This window comes from Sitodiplosis mosellana, unplaced genomic scaffold (genome assembly GCF_009176505.1).
Source record: "Sitodiplosis mosellana isolate CC-2019 unplaced genomic scaffold, AAFC_SMos_1.0 Smas_scaffold_6191, whole genome shotgun sequence".
Classification (NCBI taxonomy): Eukaryota; Metazoa; Arthropoda; class Insecta; order Diptera; family Cecidomyiidae; genus Sitodiplosis; species Sitodiplosis mosellana.
In genome coordinates, this window is record NW_022601432.1 from 5,465,951 (window position 1) to 5,479,712 (window position 13,762).

Sequence of the window (13,762 nt, forward strand, 5' to 3'; positions counted from 1 at the left end):
ATGAACCGCCTGAAGCTGAGCCAACTTTGATGACCTATGAACATAGACAAAATATCATCAGTCAAAATCTTCTATCTGAACACTTTTCACTATACGATATTGTCTTTGGCCAAGTACTTTATTCTCAAGGAATAAAAACGTATGCATTTTCATTGAATCTGAAATTTTGGGGTAATTTGGCTGGTCCTATCTTTCTCTCTCAAACGAAAGATAAAACTCTTGATGGCTTTTCATTGAAAATAAATGAAAGTATTATGATACCTTGATGACTTGTGGGGCTGGAGCTGGAGCACTGTATGAACCACCGTGTGAACCGTGTGAACCGCCTGAAGCTGAGCCAACGTTGATGACCTATGAACATGGACAAAAAATCATCAGTCAAAATCTTCTATCTAAACACTTTTCACTATACGATATTGTCTTTGGCCAAGTACTTCATTCTCAAAGAATAAAAACGTATGCATTTTCATTGAATCTGAAATTTTGGGGTAATTCGGCTGGTCCAATATTTCTCTCTCAAACGAAAGATAAAACTCTTGATGGCTTTTCATTAAAATGAATGCAAGTATTATGATACCTTAATGACTTGTGGGGCTGGAGCTGGAGCAGCAGCGGCCCAGCCACCGCTTGAACCACCATGTGAACCACCGTATGAACCGCCTGAAGCTGAGCCAACTTTGATGACCTATGAACATAGAAAAAACATCATCAGTCAAAATCTTCTATCTAAACACTTTTCACTATACGATATTGTCTTTGGCCAAGTACTTTATTCTCAAGGAATAAAAACGTATGTATTTTTCATTGAATCTGAAATTTTGGGATAACTTGGCTGGTCCTATCTTTCTCTCTCAAAAGAAAGATAAAACTCTTGATGGCTTTTCATTGAAAATAAATGAAAGTATTATGATACCTTAATGACTTGTGGGGCTGAGGCTGGAGCAGCAGCGGCCCAGCCACCGCTTGAACCACCATGTGAACCACCGTATGAACCGCCTGAAACTGAGCCACCATCGATGATCTGCAAATGAAGAGAAAAAACCATTAGTTGAAATGAATGAAACGAATTTTGGATGAAAAATGGTTTGTGACGGATCAAAATGAGTAAAATGGTTAACATACCTTGATGATTTTGGTTGGGGCAGCAGAGGCGCCACCACCCGACGACCATCCACCGCTTGAAGAACCACCGCTTGAAACACCGCTAACCCTGATGATATTCACAACTGGAGCTGGGGCAGCAGCGTATGAACCGTGACCGCCTGAAGCTGAACCGTGACCGCCTGAAGCTGAACCTCCATTGATGATCTACAAAAACACCAGAACAGATAATTTGTATCATTGTTTGTCGAAAGTTTATCCAGAAAAATATGTATGAAAAATATTTCTTTTGTTCCAATCGAATGCTTCTTTATGACTCTTTTGAATGGAAAGTAAAATGTCTCTCCTCGTAAACACTGTGATTTTTGAAGCAAAACGAAAAGTCGTAGAAATAAAAATGGCATGTAAAATATTGTGTACCTTGATGATTTTAGATGGAGCTGCTGATGCACCACCCGAAGACCATCCACCGCTTGATACTGAACCGCCATCAACGTTGATGATTTTCACTACTTGTGGGGATGATGACGATGATGATGAGGATGATGATCCACTTGAGCTTCCACCCGAACTGAAGAAGGTGGCTTGTGCGGCGCAAACGCAGAGAGCAAGAACAACGAACACCTTTGTGAAAATTAAATTGCCGTTAGTTATCAATCATAAAATTGAAGCACTTGTCACGGAGGAATAAATATCATTCGATAAAACACTAAACACAATTTCAAATCAATTTAGGAATGTTTGGTTTTATATTTTTTTGTTCTTGTTTTCCACTTTAAAGTTTTCCATCTTCAAGAGCATTCACACAAAATTTGATACAAAACACAAAAAAATATCATACCTTCATTTTGTATGGTTTTTTGAGAAAAAGTTTTTTTTTTGGGAACTGTGAATTACTCAAATTGAGAGATTTCAAGTGACTGATGTTTGATTCGAAGCTCCACAATGCATTTATACTATTTTTTCAAAAAAAGCCCACCAAAGCAAACAATGAAACGAAAATCAGCATAAAAATGCAAAACCACCGCGCATTGTGACTCTCATCTCTCATAACTCTTTCCCGAAAAAAAAAGTTCAACACTGCGGAAGAAAAAATTAAATGGCCAGCGTTTTTTCAGATGGTGTGTGACATTATTATAAATAATTGATTTAGCCGATCGCCAAAGCGGGGGAAAAACACATCTTCATAATTTGACTATTTGATGTAAAAGTCGGTTTGATATAAAGTGAACATTTGAATTCGCATGCGTCTCAATATGCTTATATTGTAAATCGTTTGATTAAATATGCGTTGAAAGTGAAAATGAACGCACACACACACGAAAAAAACATATTTCGTTGTATCTTCGATTCTCGCTATCCCAAACAAGCATTTTGTGAGATAAATACTCGGTTGCCAACGCGAAAAAATTCATTCAAAAAGACTCGGAACAAAACGTATATAACATAATGTTACAACATCATCATTGTTATTATTGATTTTATCATCGATAGATATTTATGGCATGCGGATTACGAATTTTTTTTACGATAGAGATTATGCGTGGAGCAAATTTTACGCATAATTTAGACGCTTAGCCGCGATCATTTGTGAATGAAATTTCGGTAACGAGGAAATGTTATAAGTTTTTTTAAAAAATACATTCCATCAAACAATAATAAACTCATAATTAGCCAAATTTATTCAGTTTCGAATACATTTTGTGTGCGTGTCTATATGTGTGTGCACACACGCGCGCATGCGGTTCAGCGGAGAATGGTTTTGCCGGCTAAAAACGATGCTCGCGCACGAGTCTCAGTCTGAGAGCGCTATTTTTTATGGAAATTACATTTAAAAAATGCATAATTAGTCTTGTCTGAAACTGAAAACGAAAATCAATAAATTGATGGGCCCTTTTCGAAAAAAAAAGCTCTCTAACCTGCTATCGATCGGGCTTCCATTTTCACTTTTTTCCAATACTTTTTCTTTCATCAAATCTTTTATACACGGCCCATATAGATGTGCTGTAGGTGTTTGGGTTATGGACAGTTGATGAAAACTGCATAGTATTTCTTCTTCTTCTTCTTCTTCTTCTTCTATCGAATATGTAGGTATATTTTGATGCAATAATTCAATTTTTCATTAGTTTTGGTCTCTTCATTTGGTCTTATACAATTTTTTTTTGCGGTTTTGGGTCATAGCGATCAAATTTCAATGGATTCATATGCATCCAAATCGTTGGTCCATTATGATATTTTTTGTGAATTAATTTCTTCCTTTTCGAGATTCTATGAACTCTTACGAAATCGCATCAATCGGAAATCCGAACCTATAACATGAGAAATAATGAATATCTTAATCATTTTGGTACGGAAAAATAGGCGCATTTATGGTAAATCGGTTTTATTCGTTGGAATATTATAAATTTTCATAAGCTGTTACAGGCGCGGACCCAACTTTCTATCGCTAAAATAAAGTACATTAACTGGGAATGATGAATTGATTATCGTACGATATTTATCAATCGGAGATGAGGCATCATGCAGACACATCGGAATGCCTTGCCAACTAAAAATGATCCAACGAAACCGGAAACCGAAACCCAGCCGAAGTGTATTAGAAGAAACCAAATTTTTTTACATAAAACTTTTCGATTTTTTTCTAGTACTCTATTATTACTATACTGTAATAAGAAAAGTAATAGGTAATAAGTAAGCCTATTACAGATGTAATAGCAATAAATAATGGACATTACAGATTTTTACTTCTATATTTAGACGGGAATTAACTCGAAAATTAGGTGTTTTTTTGACTAACTAAATTTTTATTCCATTTTTTATCGTCAAATATTGGCTAAATAAAGTAGGAGTTTGCACGAAATGTTACAATAATATTCAATTCTCGTCTCATTAAAAAGCAGGCTCTTGTCATAAATTAACATCATACATAGTAGTCTCTGCTATAAGGTAATATTCACATGAAACAAATGTTGCGATTGAACATTTGGACGTAATAGCTTTAATTTTGACAATAAAAGCGAATTATTACAACTGATCGGAACGTTTTTTTGGTTATTTGATTTTCAACCGGCTATAGTTGTAATATGTTGATTATAAACGACAGCAACAGACCATGACAAAAATACGAGACGGTAACCTTTCTAATGCTCGGTAATAGATGGGAATAGAACTCGGGGACAGACGGTTGATTGAGTCGGAGAAAATATTTTTCGTGAGTAATATATTTTATCACTAACCAATCAACACTCACAACATTGTTTATTTTTGTGTTATTCGAAGCTGTTTTTTTCATTCATTTTTCATTTTTCTTCATCAAATTATCATTTATTACTCAGAAACACATTGAATTGGTGAAATTATTCAATTGGAAATTGAAAAAAATCCCTATGAAAAATGAAAAAGAATTTCGATTTTGCAATTCAGCACTGATTATTTTCTAATCATTCGTTGTTCTATTTGCCATCAAATGCAACCCAATCGAAAAAAACGGTAGTTTCATTTACACCAAAATACTTTGTCGAAGTCGGTTTCTTTTCAACTTTCCACCGCAAAACGAAACCGTTTAGTACACACACACAGTTTACTATGTATACAACGTTCTCTCACCAATAAGAACAGAACCACATACCGTGCTACTTACCATTTTCTAGTTGCGTCGATAACATAGATGCTCAAGCAATAAGAATGAAAGTTCTAAACCGGAGTACAATTGGAATCACCATAAGAAATAAAAAGTCATGTTTTCATCAAAAAAATATTATCTCCAAAATCTATTTGGATGTAATACTAACTGTATTTTGTAGATTGATTTTCTCTTGATTTCTCTTATGGGCCAACATTTAAAAAAAAAAAAACTTTCTTACAAAATTATATAAATTAAATGATCACTTATTCCGTGTTATTCAGAATTGTTATGAAAATAAAAGTCTATATTATTTAACTTAGCCAGAGAGGGATAGAGATGAACTGGAAAATATGGAATTTGTTGTTTTTTTATGTAGTTTTGAAAACGAAAGAGAAAAAAAATATACTTCAAGATGTAGAAATAGAGAAATCTTATAAAAAAAAATAATAATATTATGATAAATTGAAATTTAGCGTCACGATGTGATTCGTAAACTTAAAAATAATTCTGAGAGAAAAAAGTAGAAAAATAGATAAATTTTGTGTGTATGTTTCCTGGGATCAGAAAAATAAATTCAATTGAAAATGAAAATTTCCAAATAAAAAGAAGTAAATCGATTTTTTGTGAGAAAAGAATGTAAAATATATATGTATATGTAACTGGTTCAGTTCGTGGTTGAGTTTTCATAAACTAGAGGCAATGTTGATGACACTTGGTTTGTTTCTTCGGTGGCTAATTCCATGAGTGCGAGTGCGCCCAACCATTTGCGATTTGTACCGTCGTTGCTGCTGCTGCTATTGCTGCTACTGTTGGCGGCATGGGCAGCTTGGCATGGGTCGGACGATGATGCAATCGGTGTGGATGCATGCTTTGGATCCAAGTGAATGTCGATGCCATTGATTCCGTTTCGATTGTGCTGAAGATCAAAGCAATCATTGCTGCTCACTGGGTTCGAAGACGAAATCGATGACAACGGTTGTGGTGGTGGTGTTGCGACAACATGTGAATTGATAGACGAATTTGTCGAGGTAGGCTGTTGTGCGGTTGTTGTATGTAATCGAGATGTGTCGGCATTTTTGGTCGGTGCCGATAAATTAACGGTATTTGTGTGATTAACGAGTGGCATCGCACGATCTTTGCTTGCTACCATCAAAACTGTGGGACGCAGTTGGTTTGGATTCATTTGGTTTTTATCGTTGTTGATTCGATGCTGTTGATCCTGATGCTGATGCGATACGCTGAACGGTTGTTTCGCTGGCGATAGCATATGGTATGGTGTTGAATGTTTATCGTTGAATTTGTTGTTGTACGCATCCGATGTGATGGTGTTTCGACCATTTGTTATCGGTTCTAACGGTCGCGCCAAATCATTTTGCCACGCTTCGCGTAACCAACGCTTTTTCGGATTGAACGCTGACTGTGCGGCATTTTCAAATTCATCGGCCGAATCTTCTTCCTGACTTAACGGTTCGTGCCAGCGAATTACCTTTGGTGTTGGCTTCATTTTTGTACCGGTTATTGGACTTGCACCGAGACCAGCATTCATGTCCAATTCAACCATTAAACCTTTGCGACTTTTGTACGGATTATTTGGTGTGACTGGAAACTGGTTTTCATCACTACCGCCGGTGGCATGGTTGAAATTCTCATTGGATTTTTCATTGGAACGTGACGATGTGCGCATCGATGTTGTGTCATCGCCGGAATGTGATGTTTTCGTTCGCTTTGGCGTTTTACGGGTCGGTGTACGATCCTCTTTTTCCATTCGGTACTTTTCCAGCCATTTGATAACCTCGTAATTTTGTTCAGTCACGGCTTGAATAACATAACCATCACAGCGTTTTAGTTGATCGTACGGATGCTCGGGACAATGGCGATTGGCGTGTGTGAAGCGCATTTGACACTTTGGTGCTGAACACATAAACGGCCTGGAAATAACAACATTTATTACGCATTAGATCAACATCATTAGATAGTTACTTTTTGATCTCATTCTCAAATGAATATATTTACCGTTCACCCGTGTGTAGGCGCTGATGCGTCTTCAGCTGGCCGCTCTGTGTGAATGCTCGTGTACAACCAGGATAATCACAATGGTAGGGACGTTCGCCTATCACGTGGAAGAAAGAAAAAAAAAACAACAGCATACACGCTTAGTATTGAAATGTCGCACAAATTTATCGTAATGTAATTGAATCCAATTTCAAAAGGGAAAAACAAAACAACAACACTTTCTTTAGAATTTCTGAAATGGTTCGCTTCCGATCGGGGAGATCATTTCAAATTCAAATCAATTCACTTCCAAATTTATACACGAATTCATTATTTTTGGACCATTTTCTAAATGTATGCCCGGAGATTGGTTGTTTACATATTTATAAATGTAGATAAAGCGGTTCAGGCACATAGAAAGAGCCATCGAAACACACAAATACACACAGAGAGAACGAATGAATAACAACAACAAAAAAATATTCCGATACTGACCTGTGTGCGTTCGCAGATGAGCCTGAAGCGATTTTTCACGTGGAAATACCCGATTACAATAGCTGCACTTAATTGACGATGGTGATGTGGATCCTTCGATCATGAGGGTGGTCAGTGCTTCGGAACGCGGTCGACCGCGTCGATTCTCTCGTGTGTCGGCCAAATTGTTTGGTGTATTGTGACTATTTGTGCTGATATTGCTGCTGGTGTTGCTGTTATTACGCAATGAAAATTCCGGCGAATCACATGAACTGGCCGGGCTCAATGAGCCATTCCCATTTGTAATACCATTGCTACTGTTTGCCGTGTCGCTGCGATTTGTCAAACCCGATGCACTTTTGTTTACACTTGCCTCATCGTCGAACGAATCCGGCCATTCGACATCGCTGCCCGGGCTTTGCACAAATGTATTAAACAATTTGATGCGTTTTGGCGTATTCAGGGCCATTTAGCCAACCAAAAATAAAACAATAATGATGAAAATGAACGCCCCAAAGATCTACCGCAAAACACTGCACACAACAATTTTCTTTTTTGTTCTTGTCTATGCACGAACCGATTCTAGTTTGATTCGATGTATTCAGTCATTGAAACACGGAGATGGTAAATTTTGCTCAGTCGAATGCACATCAACTGATTTCACGCGCCGCTTATTCACCACGATCAGTATTTATCAGAAGATTTTCATTAAATGAACAATTTTTGTTGCAAACGAAATGTAAAATTATAAATTGTGCAAACAAAAAAGAAAAATAAATGAAAATTTGAGCAAAAAAAATAAGCCTAACAATGCGCGGCCATGTTACTTTGACTCTATATAATAGCGGGGTTGGACAATAATACAAACACACACACACACACAAGTTCTATTAGAAGCATTTTCCACAAACACACTCATACACAGCTACGCGCACATACCAGTGCCAGTGGCAGTCACGCACGTTAAAAAAATGGATGCATTCAATGACATTGTTGACTGCACCGCTTGAAATGTCAATGCCTTGCAGCGAATTTCAACGCAATTTACCCATTTCATTTGTGTATACTCGGTTGTTAACAAATAGTTTTGCGATTTTTCTTCATTTTGAGTCTAATTTCATTGTTGGAAATTGCAAATTCGGTGAAGAGTAAGTAGTTTGATGTTTGAAAGAGCGATCACGGTTATAGCAAAGAGTGGCAATTGTCAAAGCAACCCAATTGATGTTGCGATTTATGTTTAAAGTGAATGAGCCTAAATTACAAACACTCAACACACAAACACACTGAACCGTAACACAAACATATGTAAGCATTGCGAATTTACCACTGACGGTATTTATGGATTCCAAATGAGAGCAACATAACCTCGAAAAGTCCATCACAAAATAAAAACCAATAAACTTCAACTAAAATGGGCGACAGTGAATGAGAGCGAGAGCGAGCAGCACATAAAAAAAAATCAAAGTAACACATTTTTCGCCAAGTTCCGTTGCAATTTTTTTTCCATACATAAATTCGACAATTGAATTGACCTACAACATTTAGCATTGCCAAAAATAGCTGCAGCGTCATTGTGTAGGTAAATCGAAAAATGCATTTGTTTCTCTTTGTTTTCAGTGGCACTCCGTTCGTTCTTTTTTTCGGGCTAATTTACACACCATCAGATCGACGGAAATTCAATTCCGAATCATTACCAATATTAACAGATTTTGTTCAGATAAGCGCGGACATACAGTGAATTGCTGTTTCAGCACTTTCTTGTCGTTCTTCTCTCAATGGAGAATCCTATTTAACATGAAATCTAAATGCAATTTTGCAAAATAAACAAATTGAATGTTAGTTTTAGTTCGTTGCAAAGAAGAGGAGAGGGACAAGAAAAAAAGGCGGTGAAATTAATATTAACATTTTAGAAAGTTGTTGACTGAATGAAGAGAGAAAAAATAAATAAATATTGTCGTTAATAATGAAACAAAATTTTGATAATTGTTCATTAAATAGTAAGCTACGATGGCATTGGATTTCATTGCATTTTCTTTGTTTGACAGTGAATCGCACATTTGCATGCCAGATTTTCGTTTGGAAACATATTGTTTCGTCGAACACAATAAACATTCCGACGGATTGTGTTCTTGGAAAATTAATTTAATTTTTCTATTTACAGAGGACTCCCAAGGCCAAATCGAAATGACAGATGCAGAAATAGCTGAATTGGAGGCAGCGGCACGGATTTTTATGGTAATCATTTTATGACAAAATCCACTGCAATTCACCACAATTGTTCGAAGGAATAAATGATAACCGATTTTTCTTGCTTCAATTATTTTTCTTCAGGATCCAACATGTAACATTCACCCGGAACAGCGTCAAAATGCCGAAAAGATTATTTTAAATTTTCGGAAAACCAAAACACCATACATTGTTTGCCAGCAAATTCTCGAAAAATCCACGGTAGATTTGTTACTGTTTGAGGCAGCTGATGTGATTAAACGTGCACTGATTATCGAGTGGGATGGTCTGCAGGAGCAGGATCGTCTCGGTTTGCGACAATATTTATTGAATTATGTGCTGCAACGTCATTTGCAACCATTTATACGGGAGAAAATCCTTCAAGTGATTGCCATTATGATTAAGCGAAACAGTGTTACCGATGCTGGCCTTGAGACGGGCAATTTGCTCAAAGAAATGGAAAAAATGTTGGCCGTCGGTGAAATTGAGCAAAAATTATTGGTGTGTCGCATCATTACGGCCATTCTGCAGGAATATCTGATCACCGTGAAATCGGACGATTCGGGCCTGACGTTTAGCGAACATTTTAAGGCGAAAAAAGCGTTTGAAGTACGATATATGGTGACAATTTTTAAAATGGCTTTGGCCGCCATCGAAGAACTCATGAATGTCATTGACATGGAAAATGCTGGCCACGTACATTTACTACTGGAACTGTTGAACATTGAAGAACAGATTTTAATGTGGGGCTATGTATCACCGTTACTGCCCAAACGGCTCATTGGCCTCTTTGAAAGTCTCACGAAAACTGATCAAACACCATCACTGCGATTGGGTGTGCAGTGGGAAACAGTTATTCTCAATCCAAAAGTTATTGACTTATTTTTCGGTGTCTATTGGAAAGTGCGTGAAATTCCCGAACTTCAGCGCAAAAATTTGACCTGTATCGTTCAATTGTCCACGTTGAATGGTGCCGTTTTTAGAGATTCACAATCTAAACTTGACTATATCACCAATTATCTGTCCAAGTTCCTTCAATTCCTATTTAGGTTCGTATCGAATTAAGAAACTTTTCCTGCGTTATACTATTTCTCCAGGATCAAAATTTATATGAAAGAAATGAAACGTGATTTTCCCTTTCATTTACAGCGTTCAAATCAAAGACGCTGAAGCACTCGGTTTTGCGACGATATTCCGTAAGGCATTGCTTTATCACCCGCCAAACAAAAATCTACCCCCAAATATAGTTAGCTCGATGCTTCAGCATATGTTCAATTTGACTGGCAACTTTTGTGAAGCGAGCATACGCGAAGAAAATGTATGTGTTCAGTGTAAATTGCCATGAAACTGCCAAACTGATAAAACCAATTTCACTTTTAATTCCAGAATGGATCGGAGGATTCAACATACAACGAGGCATTGGAAAAGATTCTCGAGGCATGGTTGCTCATTTTGCAAGGAAAAGAGGTGAATTTCAAGCAAATTTCAATACTCAATACATTTTTATCGATTTCAGAACAAATGTAGCAGCTACTTCAACTACTCACGCCACTAATTAATATTTTTACAAATCTTTCTCAGCATTTCCCGCGAGAAGTGATTCTCGAGTATTCGCTGCAAATCTTCAACAAATACGTGCAGTGTCATTTAAGTGCACCGGAGGGTTTGCGAACGAGTACCGATTCATCGTTCGATGACGATGAAGAAATCGATCGGGACAAGTACAAAGAACAGCTAATTATCATCGGGAATTTGGCACGAGAGAGTCCCGGTCATTCGCTCACCATTCTCAGTAAATTGCTGGAGGAGAAAACGCGACAGCTTCAAGCTCAATTCCAAGCAATGTACACGAATGGTAATCAATTGAATATGTCCATTACAAAGGCAATGGAAATCCTATTCGAAGATATTCATTGGCTGTTATTGATCTGTGGCCATGTGGTTGCGATGGAAAGTTCGGGTGAACAACCGATGATTCCGTCCGAAATTATGCAGTATAGCATTGAGCAATTGGCAAATGGTACCATGGATATAACCACCACATTGAAGGTGTTGGCCGCTCCAAATCAATGCATTACACAAACTCCGAATGCGGAAAATGTATGCGATCCGCTGATTCGATTAATAACGGCTGTGTTCCGGTTGTGTGACATTGAAAACAATGCCATCGAATATAAAATGAAAGATTTCCTCAGTCCCGAGGTCAGCAGCGATATTATGTGGTTTTTGAATCAATGGTCCGAAGCGTATCTCTTCATGCTAGCCGAGTATTATCCGACGAATCTCAGCGAAACACTTCAAACGGCATTCGGGTTAGACACACCCGGCGGCAATTGGACACTCAATTTTATTCTCAACAAAATTTGTGTCAACGTTCAAAACTTTGGCACTGAAGCTACCATTGTCAAAGATTCCGTTGGTTTGTTTGTATCGCTGGTCAAACGGAAGCACAAGTAAGTTTGATTGCAACGTAGAATTGAATGGAAATTTAATCGTATGCTCGAATTGAGGGCGAAAATCAATTGACTCATATATATTTTGGCCATGTTACAGATGTCCAGCCGTTTTTAATTCGGAACCATTTAAACAAATCGTTCAGCTGAAAAATCTTCCAATGCAAAATGCCGAATTGATCAAAGGACTTGTTATGACCGCTGCATGTGTCACCGAAAAGGAAATGCAAAAACAATATTTGGGTGAAATTCTAGTGCCAATCACAGAGAAGTAAGTCAATAATGCCGATTTCATATGAGTTTTTCGAAGTTGCTCACGTCTTATTCACATTTCTTCACCCGTAGTTTCAACAAACTTGAATGGCAACAGGCAATGGACAGCAATCATCAAATGGGCAAAACGCAAATTTCCATGAATGTGGTCGCCCTACTCGAGAATATACGGGCGGCAAACAATGGTGCGAGTGCATCATGTGCACAAATCGTTTACGGAATCTTCGAACCGATTCTATACCATTTGGCTGAACTGTTAGATCTCTTCCATAACTATAATTATGTTGTTGTTGAAATATTCCAAGTCTTGTACAGTGTCGTTCAGAATCTATCGTTTTTACAATCGCACAAGGTGTACGAAATTTGTATGGCATGCATACGGAACTACGTGAAGCACAACAGTAAGTATTGAATTTTGGTCCATTATATTCTATTCAATTCGCCAATTTTGAATCGTTTATCTAACTGTTATTGATTATCCCACCATTCAGATCGTATCACATCGGAAGTGACTGCCGAAGATGAAAGCATGGAAGATTTAATGTTGCTGTTGAATTTGCTCAATGCATTGCTCTCGAAAAACTACTTTGACGTGGAAAATGAAGACGAAGAAGAACAAACGCTCAGCAAAGAGAAAGCAACCGAAGTGTGTGTCCTTGGATTGCAATACATAATGCCATTAATTACGCTTGATATGCTCAAACATCCGACACTGTGCTGTAAATACTACAAAACGATCACATTCTTCGTTGAAACGAAATCACAAAAAGTATGCACGCTACAACCCGAACTACTGAACTCAATGCTACGCTCGGTTGAGTTGGGTTTGCGTTCGTTTGGCTTGGAAGTGCAATCGGTTTGTTTTGAATTTTTGCACATAATTGCCGATACCGTCCGTTTTGATCAAAATTCACCACAGTCATACCTGTACAGTACGCTGATGCCATTCATGCGAATGGTATTGGAAATGATTATCAACCAAGAGGTGGGCACCGACAACAAAACCGAATGTGCAAACGCTCTGTTTGCATTGATCTTCTGCTATCACGATCATTATGGAGCCATTGTACAAAATCTCCTGCAATCGATACCAGACCACAGGAATGCTGAACGTTTGTCAAAAGAATTGGCCACATTAACGGCCAACTGGGATTTGACGCGCAGCATCGATCGCATGGTACAAAGTCAATTTGCCGATCGATACGAAAAATTCATTGTAAATATCTCGTTTATGTACAACTAATCAATAGTGTTGCATCCAGTTCTCTCACACTTCTTCAAAAACTCGACTTTTTTGACTTAATGTTCGCGAATCGAAAACACATTTGTGACCACACACACACACACACATACACACGTTCGTGTTTCGTTTTATTTTCTACATAAAAATTATGTATACTGTCATTTTATTTTCTTCTCTTCGTATTGCTATAACAAATTTTAAGCTTATTATCCTATGAATAGTACAAACATAAAAAAACGATTGAGAACCATATATGTAAATGAAAAAAAAAACAAACAAAAAAAACCTATATAAACGCGAGAGACAAACAAACATTTTGTATTCGAAAAGTATTGAGCATTCAACCAAATATATATTCAAAACGCTAAACAAAAA

General features: G+C 37.4%; 3 protein-coding genes across 6 annotated transcripts; 1 reads left to right on the top strand and 2 right to left on the bottom strand.

Moving 5' to 3' along the window:
* Window positions 1–252: 252 nt before the first annotated feature.
* LOC129576543 (keratin, type I cytoskeletal 9-like) lies at window positions 253–2,324 on the bottom strand. The gene is made up of 6 exons (XM_055461765.1): window positions 1,943–2,324; window positions 1,522–1,725; window positions 1,123–1,308; window positions 914–1,021; window positions 578–685; window positions 253–351 (listed from the first exon to the last, which is right to left on the bottom strand). Exons 1-6 carry the CDS (start codon window positions 1,946–1,948, stop codon window positions 253–255), a joined length of 711 nt encoding a protein of 236 aa, XP_055317740.1. The 5' UTR covers window positions 1,949–2,324.
* A 2,517-nt stretch (window positions 2,325–4,841) lies between these two features.
* On the bottom strand, window positions 4,842–8,520 carry LOC129576839 (zinc finger protein 148-like). Its single transcript, XM_055462708.1, has 3 exons — window positions 7,214–8,520; window positions 6,740–6,836; window positions 4,842–6,654 (listed from the first exon to the last, which is right to left on the bottom strand). Exons 1-3 carry the CDS (start codon window positions 7,659–7,661, stop codon window positions 5,391–5,393), a joined length of 1,809 nt encoding a protein of 602 aa, XP_055318683.1. The 5' UTR covers window positions 7,662–8,520; the 3' UTR covers window positions 4,842–5,390.
* LOC129576834 (exportin-4-like) lies at window positions 8,321–13,762 on the top strand. Of its 4 annotated transcripts, none has more exons than XM_055462676.1 (9): window positions 8,321–8,340; window positions 9,354–9,427; window positions 9,524–10,467; window positions 10,568–10,736; window positions 10,805–10,885; window positions 11,000–11,871; window positions 11,972–12,142; window positions 12,217–12,545; window positions 12,636–13,762. In XM_055462676.1, exons 2-9 carry the CDS (start codon window positions 9,377–9,379, stop codon window positions 13,385–13,387), a joined length of 3,369 nt encoding a protein of 1,122 aa, XP_055318651.1. In that variant the 5' UTR covers window positions 8,321–8,340; window positions 9,354–9,376; the 3' UTR covers window positions 13,388–13,762. The 4 variants fall into 4 exon arrangements, with proteins under 4 accessions (XP_055318651.1, XP_055318649.1, XP_055318650.1 ...); XM_055462674.1 differs by lacking the exon at window positions 8,321–8,340 and adding an exon at window positions 8,498–8,771; XM_055462675.1 differs by lacking the exon at window positions 8,321–8,340 and adding an exon at window positions 8,498–8,767.

What these genes read in the sequence shown, in the direction of transcription:
- LOC129576543 (XM_055461765.1), bottom strand. An exon ending in CTCCATCTAAAATCATCAAG is followed by an intron (nt 1,309 to 1,521) that starts GTACACAATATT and finishes GTGTTTTTGTAG; the next exon opens with ATCATCAATGGAGGTTCAGC. An exon ending in CAGCCCCACAAGTCATTAAG is followed by an intron (nt 686 to 913) that starts GTATCATAATAC and finishes CTATGTTCATAG; the next exon opens with GTCATCAAAGTTGGCTCAGC.
- LOC129576839 (XM_055462708.1), bottom strand. Translation starts at nt 7,661, where the DNA reads ATGGCCCTGAATACGCCAAAACGCATCAAATTGTTTAATACATTTGTG. An exon ending in TCATCTGCGAACGCACACAG is followed by an intron (nt 6,837 to 7,213) that starts GTCAGTATCGGA and finishes TCCACGTGATAG; the next exon opens with GCGAACGTCCCTACCATTGT. An exon ending in CGCCTACACACGGGTGAACG is followed by an intron (nt 6,655 to 6,739) that starts GTAAATATATTC and finishes TGTTATTTCCAG; the next exon opens with GCCGTTTATGTGTTCAGCAC.
- LOC129576834 (XM_055462672.1), top strand. Translation starts at nt 9,156, where the DNA reads ATGAAACAAAATTTTGATAATTGTTCATTAAATA. An exon ending in TTCCTTCAATTCCTATTTAG is followed by an intron (nt 10,468 to 10,567) that starts GTTCGTATCGAA and finishes TTTCATTTACAG; the next exon opens with CGTTCAAATCAAAGACGCTG. An exon ending in CTGGTCAAACGGAAGCACAA is followed by an intron (nt 11,872 to 11,971) that starts GTAAGTTTGATT and finishes GCCATGTTACAG; the next exon opens with ATGTCCAGCCGTTTTTAATT.